The sequence below is a fragment of the Dipodomys merriami genome, unplaced genomic scaffold (assembly GCF_024711535.1).
Source record: "Dipodomys merriami isolate MVZ:Mamm:240054 unplaced genomic scaffold, mDipMer1.0.p SCAF_42, whole genome shotgun sequence".
Lineage (NCBI taxonomy): Eukaryota > Metazoa > Chordata > Mammalia > Rodentia > Heteromyidae > Dipodomys > Dipodomys merriami.
In genome coordinates this window covers 1,476,799-1,498,962 of record NW_027205826.1, presented here as the reverse complement: position 1 = coordinate 1,498,962, position 22,164 = coordinate 1,476,799, and the positions used below count along the sequence as shown (strand labels likewise).

The 22,164-nt window shown below is 54.5% G+C and overlaps 1 protein-coding gene across 3 annotated transcripts in view; it reads left to right on the top strand.

The window, feature by feature from the left end:
• The window catches only part of Sec14l1 (SEC14 like lipid binding 1), a 43,857-nt gene extending 36,913 nt beyond the window's left edge, over positions 1–6,944 (top strand). Inside the window, exons 17-18 of one of the 3 annotated variants that reach the window (XM_069992913.1) lie at positions 6,515–6,590; positions 6,710–6,944. In XM_069992913.1, the coding sequence (XP_069849014.1) occupies positions 6,515–6,590; positions 6,710–6,769 (136 nt within the window). In that variant the 3' untranslated portion in view covers positions 6,770–6,944. Of the gene's footprint in view, positions 1–647; positions 1,164–6,514; positions 6,613–6,709 lie in introns of those variants that run through there. The other 2 variants (XM_069992912.1, XM_069992914.1) reach the window with 2 other exon arrangements.
• Positions 6,945–22,164: the final 15,220 nt, after the last annotated feature.

Sequence of the window (22,164 nt, the reverse complement as noted above, 5' to 3'; positions counted from 1 at the left end):
AGCCTGGAGCGTCGCGCCAGCCCTGGTCTTGGTCAGCGGACGTGGTGGGCGTGTGTGTGGGGAAGGGGGGTGCCTGTAACCGTGGGGTGCTGGGAGGGGGGCAGTAGAAATGAAGTCTCCGCGGAGGCAGCCGCAAAGCCTGCTGCTCTGTACACCCTCATTTTAGGGGAAAAGCAGAGTATCTGCAAACCCATCTAGGAGTTGCCCATAACTGCTCTCTATGATAAAAGCATGCGATGTGTGTTTTTGTGTGTGATAGGGACTTGTAGAGGTGTGTGGCAAGTCCCATGTGTGTGTGTGTGTGTGTGTGTGTGCGCGCGGGCCCGGGCATGGGCATGGGAAGTGTGGAGACGCTGCGTCCCACGGGGAGAAGCTGAGCAGCCCTCACCTGGTGGGGCCCCTGCCTGCCTGCCTGCCTGCCTGCCTGCCTGGGCTGACTGCATTTCCTTTGAGGGGCGAACCCCACAGGCACAAGGCCTTGTTTCCAGAAAGTACTGAGGGTACTTAACATCCCACTGCTGCTTCCAGTCAGGGCTTCTGACTCCCAGTTCTCAGGACCTGAAGGTGGCCCCTGCTCTCTCTCTCTCTCTTTCTCTCTCTCTTTTTCTCTCTTTCTCTGTTTCTCTCTGTCTTTCTCTGTGTCTCAGATGGCGATTTTGCTGACAACTTCCAAGAAAATGCTCCACTCCACATGTGCCCAGAGATGTTTCTAGAACTATGTGAATTGCAGCCATGTCCCCACCCCCAGACTGAAGATCTGTCCTTTTTAAGTTGATTCCGAAGTGGCACTGTTCTAGTCCCAAAGAACTGGGCCCATCTGAGAGTTGAAAGCACTTGACTGCTATTTATGGCCTCCAGGGTTCTCCCGAGTGCTGCCCCCCCCCCCCCCTCCGGCCACCCCGGCTGCCGTCCTCCCAGGAGGGGCCCATGGCCTGCTGGGATGTCACCTAGCCTGCGCGCCGCCGCCCCTTCTCAGTACTAACGATTCTGGGCTTCTCCCTCACGACCAGAGTCTTCACTGACTTCCTCCCTCAGCTCATTGTTTGCATATCAAATTCTGTAAATGTTTTGTAAACATATTACCTCACTCTTGGTAATACAATGCGGATAGTCTTTAAAAGATTTTTTTATTGTTACAATAATAAATGTGACTGTTTAAGAAAGTGGTGTCTTTTCCTTCTTGGTCCACATCTCCCTTGAGAGGACAGAGGAGAGGCGCAGGCTTTTGAGAAGAATGTCCTTCCGCACGCCTCGCACCCTGTAATAACGAGGGCATCCGTTTCATCTAGCGTCTTGGGAAACAAAACCTGTGGAGCAAAGTGACTCCATTCCTACCCAGGCCCCTCTCAGCGGCTGCAAGAGGGAGGAAGGACCTCACCCAGACTCCAGCTCTCTGTGCTGCCCAGGGCAGACCATAGTTCCTCTTCCACTAGGCTCTCCCTGTTTGCCCAGGGCTGGCATCTGATTACCATCCTCCAAAATGGACTAGGGCCCAGGGAGCAGGGGCGAGCGCAGCCGGGGTACGGGGCTGCACCAGAAGCAATGAATGAGCTGGGTTAAGCTCAACCACAGAAGGACCTCAGGAAGTTAGAGACTCATTCTTGAGCCTACTTCATTGGAAGGTTTCGAAAGTTTCAAAGGCAGAGTGAGGTGGCACACACCTGTGTTCCCAGCACCGGGGATCCTGAGGCTGTGGCCGATCCTGAGTGGAGGCCAGCCTAGGCTGCCTAGACCTTGTATTAGGAATAATTACATCCATACGAGGGTCAGAAAAGATCCAAGTTAATCTACAAGAAGCTGAGAGACAATAAGGCCCCTGAAGTGAAAGGATGTCTGGCAAACAGCCCAGCATTAAACATGGGATTTTAAACATGAGCTAAAGGACATGAAACAAACAGGAAAGAAAAGGATGAGCTGTTGGATTTCGTGTTTAGGAAAAGCACTAAGTGAGAAGGAAGAAAACAAATGAGCTGAGACTCAAAAATTAGAAGTGAACCAGAAAGTCATTTCAGGAATTGAGATGAAAAAAGTGACAACGTGAGCAAGGACCACGCAATCGGGAAACAGCCCAGTGAATGTGCTGGATGTTTTTATGAAAGAAAAGTCCATGGATCCTGGGGCCAGTGGCTCATACCCGTAATCCTAGCTACTTGTAAGGCTGAGATCTGAGGATCCCAATTCAAAGGCAGCCCAGACAGACAAATCGGAGAGACTTACCCTCAAATAACCAGATAAATCCCAGAAGTAGAGCTGTGGCTTAAATAATAGAGTGCCAGTCTTGAGCAAAAAGCCAGGCACGTGTATAAAGCCTTGAGTTCAAGCCCTAGGATCCTTGGGTCATCGACAGAGAGACAGTGAGACTTAGGAGGATTGGGCTCAGACCAGATGAAGTTGAAGTAATTAAGATTTAGCCAGTTGACAGTGGCTCACACCTGTAATCCTAGCTACTCAGGAGGCTGAGTTCTGAGGATCATGGTTCAAAGCCTGCCCTGGCAGGAAAGGCCGTGAGACTCTTAATCTCCAATAATGTACCAGAAAACCAGAAGTGGTGCTGTGGCTCAAGTGGTAGAGCACTCACCTTGAGCTGAAGAGCTGAGAGACAGCACCCAGGCCCAGAGTTCAAGCCCCATGACCGACCAAAAAAGATTTCTTCAAGGCAGGAAAGGACACTGGTGAGGTTTTCATTGTGCCATGATTGGGCAAGTGATGGCAGATGGAGATGCACTGAGAGATACCCACTGGGGCGCCCAGGCCTGGAGGACGAAGACCAGAAATGGAAGGGGACACACAGCCAGGCATGGACATGTCCCATGCTGCTCTGCACCATGGGGAACGGAAGGGAGTATCAGTAACTACTAGGCAGCGTTCACCTTGTCCTGAGAGTGTTGCTATGGTAATGTGATAAAAGAAAAAAAAAAGCACATCTGAGATAATCAAATTCTAGCCTTCCCTCCCCCGCCTGCCCTGTGGGGACACAGGCAGGAGGAGGTTAACCAGGAGCAACCTGATCTCAACTTTTTATTTTAGGTTGAGACCAGGACTCAAACTCAGGACCTGACACTTTCACTCATTGGCTGGCATTCTACTGACTGAACCATATCTCCAACCCCCAAGGGTTGATTTTTTTTTTCTTTTCTTCCCCGCCCTCCCCCCCCCCCCCCCACCATCTCAACTTTGATTTGAAAGACTAACTTGAAGCCATGAGCTGTGGAGGCCTCTGCCTCCACATTTAATTAGGGAGGTCCTGGCATGGTCCCAAGTGGTAGAGGGCTTGCCTGGAAGCAACCCCAGCACCACCCCCAAAAACACAAATGGAAAAGACTGAACTTAGGAGTTGCACATTTGGGCAATAAAACCAGCTTTAAAACAAGAAAGCGTTTTGGTGATTCATTGGAGAAAAAAGTCTCACAAACTTTCCCACCCAGGCTGGCTTTGAACTGCGATTCTCAGATCTCAACCTCCTGAGTAGGAGAACAGGCATGAACCACCAGCTCCCAGTTTTCTATATCTTTATGTTACAATAAAAAGGTTTGTGATTGTTCAGGGGGTTTTGTGTATGTTTAGTTAAGGACAGTAATGCCTGCTGTTTGTCTGGAAATGCAGGTTTTCTTCCCTCTAAACCCTGGGCCATCCCTGTGCTCATCTCATTCCCAGGAGGGAATCAGCCCACCCTTCCGTGGCTGCCTGACCCCACCCAGAAGTCCTGCACCCTAACCCACCCCATCTTGAGCCTTTGGGCTCCACAACCAGTCACCCAAGGGCAGTTTGACAGTGACAGAGAAACAGGAGCCATCACCACGTTTGTGTACCAGCCACTGTGTGTCCATGTCAAGTCAGAGATGGGGGATGGGGAGCAGAGTGGGGCAGAGGCTGGCGTGAGGACCAGGCCTGTGACTGCAGGGGACAGAAGGCCCGTCCTGACCCCAGCTTCCTTCCCAGAGTCTCCAGTTTCCACCAAGGGTGTGTTTAGTTCAGACTACAAAGTTACCCAGCCTGGCTGCCCGGCTCTACCTCTGACCTTTGAGAGGCACCTGTGACCAGTGGTCTCCTAATGCTACAGCAAGACCAGAACCAAAGGTCAGCCTGACAGAACTGTGAGAGGCGGTCCAGGCCAGGAGGCCTTCGCCCCAGTGCTGGCTCACGCCTCCTGTCACCAGGCCAAGGCTCTTGGTGCTAGAGGACGGCAAGGTCCTTGTTTCTTCAGCACTGGGCTTGGAGTCAGAACTGTGGGGAGAATGTTCCAGCCCTCATGCCTACCCAGGTCAGCTGAGCAGGGCTCTGATTTGACGTGTCCACGTGACAGCCACAGCATTCCCAGATGGTTGTTCAAACACTGTGTGGCAGTTTGGGTCTGAATGAACTCCTGAAGGCCCAGGAGCTAAAGGCTTGGCCCCAGGGTTGTGCTAGTGGGAGTAAGGCCAGCGGGAGGTCTTTAGGTCATTGGGAGCCTGAGGGATTAAGGGGGTTCATGGCGTCCGCCTCTTCTCTGCTGCTGCCCGGCTCTCAAAGGGTAGATTTGTATTGTTGTTCGTCTCTATGATGTGTCATCTCACCACAGGCCAGTGGCTGGAACTCCCAAGGTTGAACCAAAGGACATCTCACCTCTCTGTAAGTTGATTCTTATCGGGAATCTCAGCTCTCATATCCAGTGCTTCCAAAGATGCTTTTGGATGAGTTCAACCTTTAAGTCAGCAGATTGAGTAACGCAGGGCCCTCCTTGGTGTGGGGGCCTCCATTCCTACAACAAAGAGACCTTTCCCAGAGAAAGAGGAATCCCCTGCCTGGATCGCCTTCAAACCAGAATGCTGCATTTGTCCTGTCTGGGGCCTTGAACCTTTGGTCTGAAGCCTGCTAGCTCTCCTGGGTCTCCAGCGGACCCACTGCAGAACTTGGGACTTGTCAGCCTCTGCACGAGCCAATGCCTCACAATAAGGCCGCTCTCCCTCCCTCTCCCCAACCCTCCTCCTTTCCCTCCATGTCTGTCAGTCCTGAACCCCACATGTGGATGTGGGCCCATAGGATCGTAATGGCCCTCGGCCCCATCTCTAGCAGCAGAGAGGAGCTTCTTTCACCGTCTGTAGTATCTATCTTAACCACCTCAGTACGGAGCATCTCACGCCCGTGGCCCGCTGAGGTGGGCACACAGCACTGCCCACGGGGTGGCCTGAGAATCTGTGGCTCCCACAGTGTAATAGGCGATCACGTAGTAAAAAAGTACGTTGCCAGTTTATGTATTTACTGAACCTTAAAGGTAGAAGAAGCATTTGCTGTAACATGATGGTCATGTTTCACCATCAGAACCAGCATCGAAAGGCCACATGGAGGGAGCAACCTCTGTCTGGATTGACCTCTATTGTCCAAGTTGTGTGTGTGTGTGTGTGTGTGTGTGTGTGTGTGTGTGTGTGAGTGTGCGTGTACATGTGCATGCATGTAAGTTACACTGGCGTTTGCATGACCAGATCACATTATAAAACATTTCAGCTGAACTCCAAAGGATGGATGGATGGGTGTGTGTGTGTGTGTGTGTGTGTGTGTGTGTGTGTGTGTGTGTGTGTGTGTGTGTGTGTGTGTGTGTGTGTGTGTGTGTGTGTGTGCGCTCCAAAATCATGTACTTGCAAAACCTTTGACTTTTCCAAAAACCTACTTCCTCTGAGACCCTGCCCTCAGCATGGTGTGGTGTGTTGGGGTATGGATGGCGGGTTTTTGTTGGTGGTGGTGGTTGGTTGGTCATGGGGCGGGTTTTTGTTGGTGGTGGTGGTTGGTTGGTCATGGGGCTTGAAATCAGGGTGAAGGTGCTGTCCCCCAAGCTTTTTGCTCAAAGCTAGCACTCTACCACTTTGAACCACAGCCCCACTTCGAGCTTTCTGGTGGTTAACTAGAGATAAGAGACTAGCTTTTACTGCCTAGGCTGGCTTTGAACCTTGATCCTCAGATCTCAGCCTCCTGAGTAGCTAGATGAAGGTGTGAGCCGCCAGCGCCCAGCCTGGGTTGTGTTTGCATCTAGGCCTCTTCCCCATCCTTGGCCTTACCCAGGTGGGGAGCAAAACCAGGCTGTGCCAGTGCCCCGAGAACCTGGGAAGTGCCATGCCTACCTCTTCAGCCTGGGGCGGGGCGCCCTCGGGGCGTGGGTACGCACCAGGAGCCGGCTAGCAGGCACTGGGCTGCAGCCACAGGACCCCTCAGCCTCCACTTGTCATCAGGGCACAGGAAGGGCCAAGGCTGATGTGGCAGCTGTCGGGCGGGACCCCCGGCATGGAGGCCCAGGGCCCTGTTCCGCTGTCAGGGCGTTGTGTCCCCAGGGCTTTTCAAATGGAGGCTCAGCACAGCTCCCCATCAACCACGGAGCTGCGCCCGGCCTTGTGGCTTAACAGGAGAGAGCCCGGGGGTGCCCCCCGCTGCCATACGCCTTCCAGGGGGTGCCCCGGGAAAGGAGATGCATTGCCCATGGCAGGCAAGGCCTGAGAGAGACGTTAAGGGCCAGATATAGCTTTCTTCTGCTTCCTTCCCTCTCCAGGAAAGGACGAGAGGTGACGAGCGAGCATGGCGTTGAAATGCCACCAGACAGCCTGCCAGTCCCGGAGTGCCTGGAAGTAAGCGGGCACGCCACTTGGGGTGAGTGCCAGATTTGAAGTTCCGGTGCAGAGGGAGGGGGCGGGCCAGGGCGAGCTGCGGCCAGTCCTTCTGGCTCCTCCTCCCTCCCCTTCCCCAGGTCAGCCTCCCGTATGCAGCTCTTACCAGCCTCTGTGGAGGGCACAGCTCACCAAGCTGAGATGTCTGTTCTCGTGACTCGGCCCAGCGGGGCTCCAAGGCAGCCTGGCACGGGAAGAGAAAGAAAGGAAACAACCAGAAATCCCTGTGGAGTCTAATTGAGCAACATGCAGGGCCTAGGCCTGGCAGCCGATTGGTGATGTGCCTGGGGGGGGGGCTGTGTTCCGGGGTCCCTACACCCACAGCCATGTAGCAAGCGTGTTTATGAGTGCCAGTGCCAAGTTCCAGGCTATGCGTGGGACTCATTTTGTTTTCTTCTGTCTTAAAAAAAAAACTAAAACAGGCCAGGCATGGTGACACAAGCCCACAATCCAGCTCTTTGAGAGGATCATAGTTGGATCATAGCTAGTCTAGCTATTTGGGGGAATCACAGTTCAAGGCCAGCCTATATACAAGTTAGGGAGACTCACTCAATGGCTGGTACCATAGCACCCTCCTGACATTCCAGCTACAGGGGACGCACCAGGGCTGGGCACAGTGGCACATAGCTCTTACTCCCAGCAACAACAGGGAAACACAAGTGGAACCACAGCGGAAGCCAGCCCGGGCACACAGCTGAGATCCGACCTTCAACAAGCCTGGAGGCAGGCTGGGAAGGTGGCTTCGTGGTAGAGCGCTTGCCTAGCAGGCATGAAGCCCTGGGTTCAATTCCTCAGTACCACATACACAGAAGATGCCAGCAGTGGTTGCTGTGGCTCATGTGGTAGAGCGCTAGCTTTGAGCACAGAGATGCTTAGGAACAGTGTCCAGGCCCTGAGTTTAAGCCCCCAGGACTGGCAAAAAAAAAAGCAGCTGGAGGTATGACTCAAGTGGTAGAGTGCCTTGCCTAGCAAACATGAGTCCCTGGTTCAATTCCCAGCACCATCACAGAAAGGAAGGGAGGAAGGGAGGGAAGAAGGAAGGAAGGAAGGAAGGAAGGAAGGAAGGAAGGAAGGAAGGAAGGAAGGAAGGAAGGATGGAAGGAAGGAAGGAAGGAAGGAAGGAAGGAAGGAAGGAAGGAAGGAAGGAAGGGAGCGAGAGACTGAAAAGGAACCCTGAAAGGATGAGGGGCTGTGGAGAAGGTGCACCCCCTCACAGAGGGGCGGGGCGGGGACCTGCCAGCGGTGCGTCCGTGGCCCAGCGCAGCGCTGCCCCCGCCCGCCCACAGCCCAGAATCTGGAGGAAGGATGGACCCCAGGGCTCTTCCACACAGTGGGGTGCTGCAGGCTCAGTTCCTGGGCTTCCCTGCAGAGGAAGGGTCGGCCCCAGAGCGCGGGCTAGCTGGAAGCGAGGAGAGGGAGAGGAGGCTGCGTGGGGCTGAGGACTCAGCCTTCCCGGAAGCCGCAGACCCACTGCTTCCTGCAGGGAGCTGCCACCTCAGCCTAGTCTGAGCGTCAGAGGAGCTGGAAGTCTGCTTCTGGAAGGTTTGCTACGGGTGGACTCGCTGTGGGCGAGGCTGGAAGGGGCTGGCGGCTGGGGTGCTGTGGGCTGCTAACCTGTGCTGCCCCCCTTGTGTTCTCCGCCCTGGAGCTGGGGCTGGCAGAGCTGGTCCCGTGAGGTGTCCACAGAGTCCCCGTCCCACACCTGCCCAGCTCCATCTTGTCTGAGACTCTGCCTCCATCCATGGACCAGCCCTGGGAGGATCAGGACTGGGAGGGGAGCACTGCTCAGGGAGTCCTGGGGGGACCGGGCTATGAGGGGTGCCTGTCCCTCGCAGCTCTGCCTGCCAGCCGGAGCCAAGGGTGTCCCGGGGCCCCTGCCCCCGCCCCTGCCGTCCCAGCAGCCCTCCAGGGTGCCCGCTGGATCCCGAGTGCTCTGGTTATTCCCAGGTTGGAGGCCCCAGGTAAGAGGAGCTCACTGACGCAGGAAATGGCCTCTCCCGTGCTGCCTCTGGAGGCCGGGCCTCCGGGTAGAGTCTGAGCTCATCTCTTGCCTGGAGGTGCGTCATTATTGGCAAAAGGACTTAGGTTTGGTGATCACTGATGGCCAAGATGGCGGCGACCAGGCCACCTTTGCCCATCCTGTGCCCTGTGCAGAAAGAACCCAGGAAGCTTTTCCCAGGTGACCTCGTGGGGTGGTGGCATGTGTTTCTTCCCATTCCTCTGGGCCCCGCATGCGCGCGCACGCGCTTTCCCACAGCCGCGTGCCATGTGTGAGGCTGGCGTGTGTGTCAGGCCCTCGCCGGGTGCGGGGGAGGCAGGCTGGCGGGAGCGGAGCAGGTGAAAGGACGAGGAGGCCCCAGCTTAGCCCTGCCAGCACGTGCGGCAGGCCCTTCCCCGCGCCTTGTCTGCTGTGCCCAGGTGGCATTAGGATGCCACAGCCAGGCAGGATCCTGCCTCTTTGTTAGTTGAGAAGAGCAGACATGGTTGCTGTTTGCTCAGCGTGAGAGTGCGGGCCGGTGAATGAGATGCAGGCGGGCCTCGTTGGCTCACTGTTCACACTGGACTGCTCGCGCAGAGGACTCCTCCCCCCTGCGTTTTGCTGAGTGTCTGCTTTGGCACTGGGGTGTGGCGATGGACCCACAGCCACACCCCAGCAGTGTGAAACCATCCGGCGGTGCCAGCCGCTGCGGTGGACGCCGTGGGGAAGGGTAAGAAGTGCCTGTGGAGGAGAGGGTGTGTGCCCCCCTCCCCTCTCACCCCCACCCCCGTGTCCTTCCTGCCAGTCCCCCAGCCGTCCCTGTCCATGCTCCAAGAGCAATCCTTTGTCTGCTGGCTGGAGCCAGAACCAGAAGAGGCCAACTGGGCCCTTGGCTAGAAATGATCCCTTGCCTTCCATGCTGGGTCACCGGGACCCCAGGCAGGGCGACATGGGTCTCCCCGGTGGCCCAGCCCGGCCAGGCCCAAGTGGGAGCAGAGGAGCCATGTCCTCTGCCAGCGGGCTGTGGGTTGGATGGGTGAAAGGGCAGCAGTGTTCACACAGATGAGCCGCTAGCCAGGCAGCAAGGTGGCAGGGAGGTCGGGGGGTTTATGAGCCCGGGCCAGACAGGTCTGCGGCGGAGAGTCCCTGGCAGCGAGGGATTTATTTTGCAGTTTAGGAGTGTGTGTGTGTGTTGGGGGGGGGGGGTTGGACTCAGGGCCTAATCCTTTGCCAGATATGTGTCTTGTATCTGCACATATAAAGATATCATAGAAATGCCTGTGTTTGTGCTGTGATTAAAGGAGAAGAGCAAAGCAAGGAGAGAAAGGTGTCTTTGGTTATAGTCCCGCAGGCCGGGGGCTGGGGGCCTGAGCGGGAACAGGACATCCTGGCAGCAGCACGTGTGACCGCTGGCAGCCACGAAGCGGCGAGAGGAAGTGCCGCCCCAGGGCAGCCGCCACCCCCAGCGGGCCTGCCTCCCGACTGGCCACGCAGCGAGAACTCGCCACTGAGCGGCCCCGGGAGTCAGCGCCTTCCAGCTGGGACCAGGAACTCACACGGAGTGAGCACCCAAAGCACCCAAAGCACCACCTGTCACCTCTCCTTGTTCACTTCCTCCTAACACTTCAGCTGGGCCTTCCTGAGCCCCGAGATCCTGGGAGGGGTGCTGCTTCTGAACCCTGCCAGTTCCCAAACCTCCCAGCTAGCTTTAGGCAGCTACAAGGCAAATGTCACTTCATGTAGTTGCTTTGCTGTACTTAGAGGGAATCAGGACCAGAACCACGTCCTTGTGTGTGTTCAGAGCAGGTGCAATTCTTTTCCGAAAGTGCTCTCCATGGCTGGATGAGCGGGGGAGGCAGAGGCCTGGTTATATTGTGTTTCCCAAGCCTCTTGTGCTTCCACAGACCTCGGCGCTCCCAGACAGACAAGCTACAGATTGTAGGTTGTGTTTTTTCACTTCTGTATGAACACAAATGCAAATTCTAGCTTGGACAAACACCGCCTCCATTTCATTTCTTTCTTCTTCTTTTTTTAAGTTGTGCTGGCGTTTGAACTCAGAGCCCCGCGCTTGCTCTGCTGGCGCTCCACCACTTGATGCCCCCACTTCCAGCATGGCTTTTTGCTGGTTATTTTGAAGATGGACCCTCGTGGGATTTTCTACCTGGACTGACCTCAAACCACCATCTTCCACGTCTCCATAGTTAGGATTACAGGCGTGAACCACCAGCGCCTGGTAACACTCCATTTCTTATTTCCCATCTCAGTGATCAGTGGAGGCTAGGAGGTTCAAGGCTCAGGGTGGACCAGTGAGTCCCTGGTGTAGAAGCTGCCGCTCTGCATGGCAGCCTGACTCACATGGCTTTAGCCTGAGACAGAAGAGAATCTCTTGGGACTGTGTTCTGCCTGGGAGATGTCACCCTCCCAGAGCTCATCCTGACCTCTGCAGGGAAGAGGTCAGAGGTGAGCGGCTGAGGGTGGGAGTCAGGTCCTGCCAGTCCTGGTTCTTGACCAGCATACCAGCCTCTGTCTTGAGCTCTAGATGGGCTGAAGTCGCCACGTCTGCTTCCCATCACCACCCTTGGCCACCCACAGATGTTTTTCATCTTTACCAGACAAAACTGCTGCTTCTTCTTTTTTCTCCCACTTAATAGCGCCTGGGTTTTACGTCTTGTTAGAAAAGACAGCTCCAAGTTAAATTCTCCTCCGCTTCCTCCTGGCACGCCCGTGGTTTTATCTTCTTATGATGAAATTCTGGTGCATCCGTTGCTGAGTGTCCCATGAGGGCGGTAATTAATCCTAAGTGGTTCTCTGGATCCAGAGATTGCGAGTGTATGACAAGGCTGGCGGCCAGCCTCCCCCACACCCCCGAGGAAGGGGTAGGAACAGACGCTGGGTTCCAGGTAGGAAGGATTTAGGAAAGTGGATGCCAGCAGATCCCCAGAGGAGAGGGCCAGCTGGGCCGCTTGAGGTCAATTAGTATCACAGGGATGACTCCCTACACTCGGGCCAGGGAGCTCAGGCGTCTACCCGTCACCAGGGGGCAGTGTTCTTGCGCCCTGGGGTGATGTGGTGTTTGTTCTTGAAGGCTGCTGGTGCCTGGTGGGTCCTGCCATCAGCAGCTCTGTGTCAGCATTTAGTCAGCTGAGCTGGGACTTCAGAGAACTACTGGCTGACTTCCGCACATAAGCGATTTATTTTTATTGTCTCATTTTTAAACACTTCAGCTGCCTCTCAGGACCTCTGGTGGTTTGGAAAATCACAAGAGAAAGCCGGAGAGAAAATGCAACCTAGAGAAAAATGGGACTGCTCTGCTGATAGCCTCTTCCGTGATTTTGGCCAAGGCGGTTTGGGGTGAGCATTTCCAGGTGTGATGCCCACTACAGACTTGAAAGAGGCAGGCAGGGTTTTTATTAAAAGAACGTCACTAGTAACTCACACCTGTAATCCTAGCTACCCAGCAGGCTGGGATCTGAGGATCACGGTTCAAAGCCAGCCTGGGCAGCCCTGAGACTCTTTATCTTCTATTAACCACCAGGAAACTGGAAAGTGATGCTGTGACTCAAAGAGGTAGAATGCTAGCCTTGAGTGAAAAAAACCTCAGGAATAACACTCAGGCCCTGAGTACAAGCCTTGTGGCAGGGGGGGTGGGGGGGGATATTTCTGGAGGGAAAGTGGGAGAAAACAAGGAAGAGGTAACAATGTTTAACAAGAAATGATGTACTCATCACCTTACTTATGTAACTGTAAACCCTTCTGTCATCACCCTTACAATTATTATTTTTTTTTGTTGTTGTTGGTTGTGGGGCCTGAACTCTGGGCCTGGGTGCTGCCCCACAGCCTTTCAGCTCAAGGCAATTTGCTCTACCACTTCAGCCACAGAACCACTTCCGGTTTTCTGGTGGTTTATTGGAGATAGGAGTCTCACGGTCTTTCCTGCCCGGGCTGGCTTTGAACCGCGATCCTCAGATCTCAGCCTCCTGAGTAGCTAGGATTACAGGCGTGAGCCACCAGCATCCAGCAATAAAATTATTTTTTTAGAAAAAGAATATTGCTTTCTGAGCTAGGCGCCAGTGGCTCACACCTGTAATCTCAGCTACTCCGAGGCTGAGATCTGAGGACTCTGGTTTGAAACCAGTCTGTGAGACTCATCTCCCAATTAATCAGAAGTGAGTTGTGACTCAAGTGCCAGCCTTGGGTATAAAAGCTCAGGGTAATCACTTGGGCTGTGAGTTCAAGTCCCAGGACCAGTACACACACACACACACACACACACACACACACACGTGTGTTGAGAAGAACCTCCAGTAATCAGTCCTTTCATAATACCAGATTTCTCTCGTGATGACTTCCCAATTTTCTGTTTGATAAGCAAAGTGACACACAGTAGGGAATTTTCTTAAAGCATGAACACATTTCTTCAGGAGTTCTAGAGAGAACTGTGTGCACGTGTGTGCACAGGCACATGAATGCCTGAGCTGTGGCTCATAAAGAACCTTAAGGATTGAATGTGTCAGTACTAGCTAGAAGGGTACACGAATCTGTTCATGCGTTTGATTTTATAATTCTATAGTTAGTGGATCTGGCACTGAATATGCAAATCAGAGGGAAATTACATGCAAATGGGCAGCACACTGCTGCTATTTTCAGCCCTTCCTCCTGCCTCCATAGGGATGCATCTGGCCAAGCAGATGGAGTTCTTCTCCCCTCCCAGCGCCTCTCAGGACCCTCTTGAGGGTCAGGGCCCAGGGCTGTCTTTTGACTGCAGATTGCTGTGAGTTCTGCTGAACATGGCAAAAGCATGGGGCCTAGTGTGGTTGTCTCCCCTGAGGCCGCTGCTGGGCCAAAGACTCCTGTCCTCAGCTCTGCCCAATGAAGAACTGCACGATGCTGGGGACCTGCTCACCCCTCTTTAGGTCTGTGCAAGGGTCACGTTCACTTGCTGGCAGAGAGCACTCAGCCCTGAGCCTGGTGCACACATGGGAAGTATTGCACGAGTGTTAGGTGCTGTGATGAGGAAGACAAAAGTGATGATGGTGATGATGATGATGATGATGATGATCCCAGGCTGACTGGGGGCCCTTTCTGTGACTCTAAGTAATTACCACAGTTTTTGGCTGTGCCTAGAACCACCGGCTGGATCCAGGAGTCCTCAGGAGGGGCTCCTGCCCAGCTAGCTGCCGTTTCAGCTTTTCTTTCATTTCTGTCTCTCCCGTTTCCCTGTGTCCTTTCTTTTCTCTGACATTGGGACTTGCATTCAGGAGTTGAGTGCTGTCCCTTAGCTTTTTCACTCAAGGCTGGTGCTCTACCACTTCAGCTACACCTCCACTTCTGGCTTTTTGCTGGTTAACTATAGATGAGGTTTGCAGATTTTTCTTTTTTTTTTCTTTTTTTTTTGGGGGGGGGGTCCGGTCGTGGGGCCTGAACGCTGGGCCTGGGTGCTGTCCCTCAGCTCTTCAGCTCAAGGCTAGGGCTCTACCACTTGAGCCACAGCGCCACTTCCGGCTTTTTTCTTTTTGCTTATGTGGTGCTGAGGAATCGAACCCAGGGCCTTGAGCATGCAAGGCAAGCGCTCTACCACTGAGCCACCTTCCCAGCCCTAGGTTTGCAGATTTTTCTACCTGGGCTGGCTTTGAACCTCAATCCTTAGATCTCAGCCTCCTGAGTAGTTAGGATTACAAGCATGAGCCACCTGCTCCTGGTTTCTTTTATTTTCAAGATAGGGTCTCACTGTGTCATGCAGACTAGCCTCAAACTCGAAATCCTCTCTTCCCGCCCAGGCCTCGCCGGAGCTGGGATTCAGGCATGTAACCTGTGGCCATGGCCTCAGCTTCCCACAGCCAATGAGAGGCCTGCTGTGTCTTAGCAGAAGGGATCAGGTGGAAAAAACAGTGGTGCAGCCGCCGTGGTCACCAAGGGAGAGCTGGGCACAAGCAGCCTTGTGTCCCGGACAGGCTGCTGGATGGGAGAGCCCAGCACAAGAAGCCCCTGGAGGCTCCCCAGAGCCCAGCTTCAGTTTGGAGCGCCTGAACCTGGCCATCCTCACAACTGGCCTGGCCCTACCCTGATTGCTCAGGACCTGGTGGTTTGGAGTACCTAGACTCACGAGTGGCTAGACTTGTGGCCCCAGTCATGGCCCTTTTCTCTCTCCTCTTCTGTGCCCCTAGGGATTCAGCCCTCTGCCCCCAACACACTTCATGCCGGTCAGAATTCCCTGGAGGCAGTTGGTGGTCACAATTGTATGTGTGTGTAGGCTGTGGGGGTAGGGTGCTATTCCGATGGTGTCCAGCAGGTGGAGACGTCTGTGATGAAGCCCAGGACAAGTCCCATGCCAAAGAAGGACCTGGCACCAATGCCAGTGACGGTTGAGAAGCCCTGTTTCCCTCGCGAGGGTGCAGTCAGTACTGTGATGGGTTCTGTGTTCCAGGCGTGGGTGGACCAAGGTGGTTGCAGCCAGCCACAGCGTGCTAGAAAAGCCAGGGTCCTCTCAGAGAACCCTCTAGAAATAGAAGCAATGAATGTGGGTTGTTTGAAGCTATGGCACTGATGGTAGCTGCAATAATAAACGCATATGCATATACTAACAGAGTAAAAAAAAATGTGCTGGGTCTGCCTGCCCCTCCCCCCTCTCTTTCTTTTTTTTGCCAGTCCTGGAGCTTGAACTCAGGGCCTGGGCACTGTCCTTGAGCCTCTAGGTGCTCAAAGCTAGTGCTCTACCACTTGAGCTACAGCGCCACGTCCGGCTTTTTCTGTGTCTGTGGTGCTGAGGAATGGAACCCAGGGCTTCATGCATGCTAGACAAGCACTCTATCACTAAGGCCCCTTCCCAGCCCCTCCCTCCCTCCCTCCCTCCCCTTTATTTCTTTCTTTCCTTCCTGTCTGTCTGTCTGTCTCTCTTTCTTTCTGCCAAGTACTGGGTCTTGAGATCAGGGCCTTTCTGAGTTGTTTGGCATTTTCTTTTTTTTTTTCTTTTTGTCGGTCACAGAGCTTGAACTCTGGGCCTGGGCACTATCCCTCAGCTCTTCAGCTCAAGGCTAGCACTCTACCATTTGAGCCACAACACTACTTCTGGTTTTCTGGTGGTTCATTGGAGATAAGAATCTCACAGACAGGGCTGGGAAGGTGGCTCAGTGGTAGAGTGCTTGCCTTGCATGCCTGAGGCCCTGGGTTCGATTCCTCAGCACCACATAAGCAAAATGAAAAAAGCCAGAAGTGGCGCTATGGTTCAAGTGGTAGAGCGCTAGCCTTGAGCTGAAGAGCTGAGGGACAGCGCCCAGGCCCAGAGTTCAGACCCCACGACCGGACTCACAGACTTTCCTGCCCGGGCTGGCTTTGAACAGTGATCCTCAGATCTCACCCTCCTGAGTAGCTAGGATTACAGGTGTGAGCCACCAGCACCTGGCTCCTAACACTTTTAATTAACAAAAAGCCAGAAGTAGAGCTATGGCTCAAGGGGAAGGTAGACTGCTCTCCTAGCAAACACAAAGCCTTGAGTTCCAACCATTACACTCACCAAGTAAAATAATTATTGTAAACTATTTATCCCTGAATATACAAAACGGATTCACATTTAAAATTTTACAGTTAAGAAATTACCCAGATTTGTTTTTTCTTTTTTTTTTTTGGGTCCCGTTGTGGAGCCTGAACTCTGGGCCTGGGCGCTGTCCCTCAGCTCTTCAGCTCAAGGCTAGCGCTCTACCACTTGAGCCACAGCACCACTTCCGGCTTTTTTTCTTTTTGCTTATGTGGTGCTGAGGAATCGAACCCAGGGCCTCAGGCATGCAAGGCGAGCGCTCTACCACTGAGCCACCTTCCCAGCCCAGATTTGTTTTTTCTTTTTGTGCTGGTACTGGGGTTTCAGACTCAGGGCCTCCCACTTGGTAGGCAAACACTCTACCATTTCAGCCACACATCCGGTCATACTTTTTTTTATTAGTCCTGGGGCTTGAACTCTGGGCCTGGGTGCTGTCCCTCAGCCCTTCAGCTCAAGGCTAGCGCTCTACCACTTGAGCCACAGTGCCACTTCCGGTTTTCTGGTGGTTGATTGGAGATAAGAGTCTCGAGGACTTTCCTGCCCGGGCTGGCTTTGAACTGCGGTCCTCAGAGAAGCTGGGATGACAGGCGTGAGCCACCGGCTTTGCTCGGCATTTTCTGTTGGCGCCTTACCACTTGGGCCACAGCTGCACTTCCGCCCTTTTGCTTAGAGATCAGTCTCACGGAGTTTCCCTCCCAGGCTGGCTTTGAACCGCGATCCTCGGGTCGCGGGCTCCCGAGTCGCTTGGTGACAGGCGTGGGCCCAGGCTCGGGCAGCTTCTCATCGGTGCCGAGTGGGCCGTCAGCGACTCCCTCGCAAGACCTAGAATGGCGAACCGGAGAGGCGCCCCGCCCCACAGGCCCGTCCCTTCGCAGTCCCTGGCTTCTCCGCCCCACCCACGTGGTGAGGTGAGCAGTGGCCCCGAGATCAAGCAGGACTTCCAGAACGTTCTCCACTTAACCACGCTTTCCTGGGCTTGGGAATCGGATTGGCTCTGCTCCAGTCACATGACCACCCCTGGTCCAATCAGACACCGTTGGTCTGGGAGTGGCTGCCAGGGCTTGCTGAGCAACTGGAGACGGGATCTGATTGGCTCTGCCCCAGTCATGTGATCAGCCCTTAGTCCAATCAGGCACCGTCAGCCTGACTGGACAAACATGGCGGCCAGGGCTTGCTGCGCCGCTGGAGGCCGCGGGGTGGGCCGTGCGCGCTGGGCCCAGCGCCCAGCGCCGGGGCCTCTGCTGGGATCAGGAAGCAGCTGACCAGAGCAAAACGGAGCCGCTCCGGGCAGTCTGCATGGGCACTGCGACCTGGGCCGCGGCCCTCAGCCGGTAAGGAGCGCGGCGCCGTGGCACGCGAGCGGAACCGGGGCCTGGCTCGGCCTCCGTGCCCGGAAACCCGCTCGTCCTCCTGGGAGGGGCGGCCCCGGGGGCTTCGTGGTCTGAGCTGAGATGGACTTCCATTTTCAGGATAGGCGCCTCGTGTGTGCACTTGCAAACCCACGTTTGTGGAGGCTTCTGGGGCCCTCCCCCAAGTTCCAGAATCTTCTGGGCTGCTTGGAGGCCTGAGCCCCTGTGTATGCCATCTCAGATCCCCGTGGAGGAGCTGGAGCGACCAAGGGTGAGGTTCAGGCCCCTCCGTGCCCTCAGGAGAGGAAGGGCAGCTACACCCCGACGGCACACGGCTGGGCGGCCCCACGCGCGCCTCTGCTCTGCGATGAGTGCATGATCGCATTAAAGGTCAGCAAACGCTGTTAGTCCAAACTTCAACCCTACGGAAAAGTCCAGCGAGTAGCACGAGAGCGGATCTGTCCGCTGTAGGGACGGTTGCTGATGTTCTGACATAGTTGCTTCACCTGGATTGTTTTTTTTCCTAAGTTATTTTAAGGTAGATGTCTGTTGCTGTGACATTTCTCCTTAAGTATTTTTCAGGCTTTTTTTTTGGGGGGGGTGGGGTCTGCTGATCCGGGGGCTTGAACTCAGGGTGTTGCCACTGTCCATGAGCTACTTTTGCACAAGGCTAGCACTCTACCTTTTGAACCAGAGCTCCACTTCAGGCTTTTGGGGGAAATTGGGGATGAGAGTCTCATAGACTTTCCTGCCTGGGCTGACTTGGACCTTCCACTCTCAGATCTCAGCCTCCTGAGTAACTAGGATTACGGGTGTGAGCTGCCAGCATCCAGCATGCTGTTTTTGTTGTTGTTTGTTTTTTAAAGTGCCATGTCCTTAATTTACCCATGTCACCACAGCAGCGGACAAAGCTCACAGTAATTCTTTTTTTTTTTAATTTTTTTAAAAATGTATTTCTTTTTTTATTGTGAAAATATTGTACAGAGGGGTTACAATTACATGGGCAAGATAATGAGTACATTTCTTATCAAACATTGTAGCCTCCTCCTTTGTTTCCCCTTCCCAACCCTTCCCATCCTCCCCCTGTCCCCCCCACCCAATCTTCCCCGCTTCCCCCCCCCCACCAAATTTGTAAAGTTCATTTTTGACATAAGGACTTGTACATCTCATTGTTGCAATGGGTCCACCTGTATCACTATTTAAACGATTTGTTTTTCCCCTTCCCCTCCACAAATTATACCGACATCAAATACAGTGAAAGCAGGGGTTATACTGTGGGGGAGGGATATACAAAGCAACAATCACAGTAATTCTTTTATGTCACTTCATGGCTGTCCATACTCAGTTACCTCTTCATTCCCTACATGACTTTCCCTGCCTCCAACAAGGATCCATCTGTTGCGACCCTTCTGTCACTGAATGACACCATGCTGTGGTTCGAGTAGGGCTGGGAATGTCCTCCAAGGGGTCTTGTAGAACCATTACACAGAGCTGGCCTGATCCTGAGGCACTGTCACCAGAAGGGATTAATGCCATGTCTTCTGCTGTGGTTTAGTCCTTAGCACTCTATCCAAGTGCTTGTTACCTAACTCCTTATATTTTGTTAAACAACACAAAGCCAGCTAAGACACCCCTTTTAGTTCTTCTGGCCTTGACTGTGGGAGAGACCGGGCCAGCTGACTTCTGGAGTGCCCAGCCTCTGATTCATCTGCTTTCTCTGATTGCTGCTCACTTTCTTTCACCTATGGCTCAGAAGTACACATGAGGTCTGAAGTAGGTCTGCTTAGATACAGGTTGGACTTTGGAGCCTGAGTGTCTTACAGGTCATTAGAAGGCATATTGTGCCTTTTGGGGGTCCTGAGGTTATCCTGGAGTGAGAGCTGGCCCTGTCCACTGCTAAAGCTGTGTGTCCCCCCCCCCCCCCCCCGGTTGGTGACTGCCTCATCCTGCTTTCTTTGACAACCTGCCAGTCCCTGCAGACATTCTGTGCCCAGACTGTTTCTGTTAGACCTAGGACTTCAGATGTGGGCAGCTGATGGAGGCCGCAGCTCAGGGGCCGGGCCTGGAGTAGGGTGCTGGCTGGATGTCTGGGTTGTGGTGCTGACCCAGGAGTATGGGATGAAAAGTTGCCCAGGGGTCTGTGCTGGAGTGCCAGCCAAAGTGTACATGTCCACATGCCTGTATTCCTGTGTGTAGGTGAGCAGGCATGTGTATATCTGTGTTACATATATACGCACATGCATGCACTTTACAAGTATACGAGCATACATGTGACAAGACACAAGTGCACATGTGTGCATGATGCATGTGTGTACATTTACACACATGACATAGGTGCATGTGTGCTTGCATGTGCATACATGGCCCATTCAATGGCCCAGGTGTGGTGAGACAGCACTGGGGGTTGGCCTGAGTGATTGGAGTGTGGAACCCTGATTGACACAGGGTTGCTGTGGAGACAACTGTGACAATGGGAAGTTCCTGGCAAGGAGACCTCAAGGAAGGGTACGCCCACATGTCCCCCTCCAGAGCCTTGCCTTGGTCCACACCGGCTAGCGCTGGCCCCAAGGACTAGCCTTGTTTGCAGGACGACAGCGCCACCTGCTGGAGCTGTGTATCTCCTACCTGGACTGTCATCCCACCTGCCACTGGCAGAGCTGGAAGGCACTCTCCTAGGTGTCATCATAAAGGTCCTAGAAAGAGCCACCTGGTGCCCTGGAGACACCTGCTGTGGACATCAGCATCTTTGCCAAACTCTGAGCTTTTGACAGTGACCTCCCGTCCAACCAGGCTGCTCTGCAAGCTCACTGAGGCCCAGAACCCACTGCTCAGCTCTCGTGAGCTGCAGAGCTACCCTTTCCCTTCCCCAGCCTAAAAGGACCTCAGCCCAGACCCTCCTCAGTCCCACCACTGGAGGGCAGGTGCTGCTGCCCAGCCGCATGGTTCCTAGCTGATTGCAAGGTGGCTGCGAGCTGCGGAGGAGCCAGACTGGATGGCGCTGGCATTGCGGGGCCTGGCCACATCCCTCCACGGAGGGTGCTGCGCTGGGCTGGACCTCATAGATGGAAGCACACCTCAGACATGGCAGGGACATCTTGTGGGAGGCTGACTTGTCACCCCAGCCTCGCTGCACCCCACCTCCTCCCGGACCTGGTGGGGCCCCAGGGCTGGCTGGATTCTTGCAGTTCTTTGATTGCCTTTTTTAATGCTTTTTTTGCTGTGACTTTTTTTCAAGCGCTGGGAATTGGACCCACAGACACATCTTGGGCCTTTGACTTGAATTTTGTTTTCTAGACAGAGTTCCTCTGACTTTGAACTCTTGGTCCTCTTGTGTGGTGTCCGATGCTACCCTCCCTCCTTCCCCCAGCGTCCCCATCTCCAGGGGAGCTACAGACTGAGGATGGAGTCACTTCAGGCCGGCAGAAGCCCGTGAGCTGCTGCCTGGCCCAGGCACTGACGGGAGCCATGGTGCCCGCCGCTCACCAGGGCAGACTCTGTCCAGGAGGCCTCCCCCTGGAGTAAGTGTTGAAATTTGGAGGCCAGGTGAAAAAGAGGGGCTCCCTCATTCCCTCGCCCCTCACCAGCAACTGCTGGCCATCTATGACCAGCGACTCCCAATGCCTAAGGAAGGGAGACCCTCAGTGTGCCTGCGCAGTCCAGACAAGGTACCCAGTGTACCTCATCGGGGCCCCAGTGCGCCTGCGTAGTCCAGACCACGTACCCATCGAGTGTACCTCCCCAGTGCGCCTGCGCAGTCCAGACAAGGTACCCAGTGTACCTCCCCAGTGCGCCTGCGCAGTCCAGACAAGGTACCCAGTGTACCTCCCCAGTGCGCCTGCGCAGTCCAGACAAGGTACCCAGTGTACCTCCCCAGTGCACCTGCGCAGTCCAGACAAGGTACCCAGTGTACATCATCGGGGCCCCAGTGCGCCTGCGCAGTCCAGACAAGGTACCCAGTGTACATCATCGGGGCCCCAGTGCGCCTGCGCAGTCCAGACAAGGTACCCAGTGCACCTAACCAAGCAGAGAACACAGAACTGAGCACAGGCCTTGGGAGCCGCGTAGGGCTGAGTTTAAGATACATCCTGGAGCAGCTACGTGACACCTCCATCCACCCCTTCCTCATCCATCACTTCTTCATCTGCCGCCGCCGCTGCCACCCCACCTCCTCCTCCTCCTCCTCCTCCTCCCCACCTCTTCATCTACCATCTCCTCATCCATCACCTCTGCATCCATCCCCTCCTCCCCTCCATCACTCCGATCCGTCACTTCCTCTTGTTTGAGCCTCCTGCATTTAACTCATTCCTTCCACCTCTGTCTCTACTTTGTGTTCCACTCAGTTCCTTGCCTTCTTTGAACAACTTCTCTAATCGCGTGAGTCATTACCCTGGCCTTGTCTAACCTCCTGCAGGAATGTTCTGGTCCAAACCAGGTTTTCATTGTTGAAGTCCTGGTGCTCGGGGTCGGCCACACCGGTGTCCCTGTTGCCTCACGGATGTCCATCTGCCCCGCCAGCACTTGCCAGTGGCCTGTCCCATCCCAGCGGCAGCCCCAGAATTCCTGGAGCTGAGCCCCACTGGCCCTTTCCTGCCCACGAAGCCACCGGCAGTGGGTCCCGCATCCCATCTGACAGTGGAGGAGCTGAGCGTTTGGTGTTGGCGATGAGCAGCAGCTCAT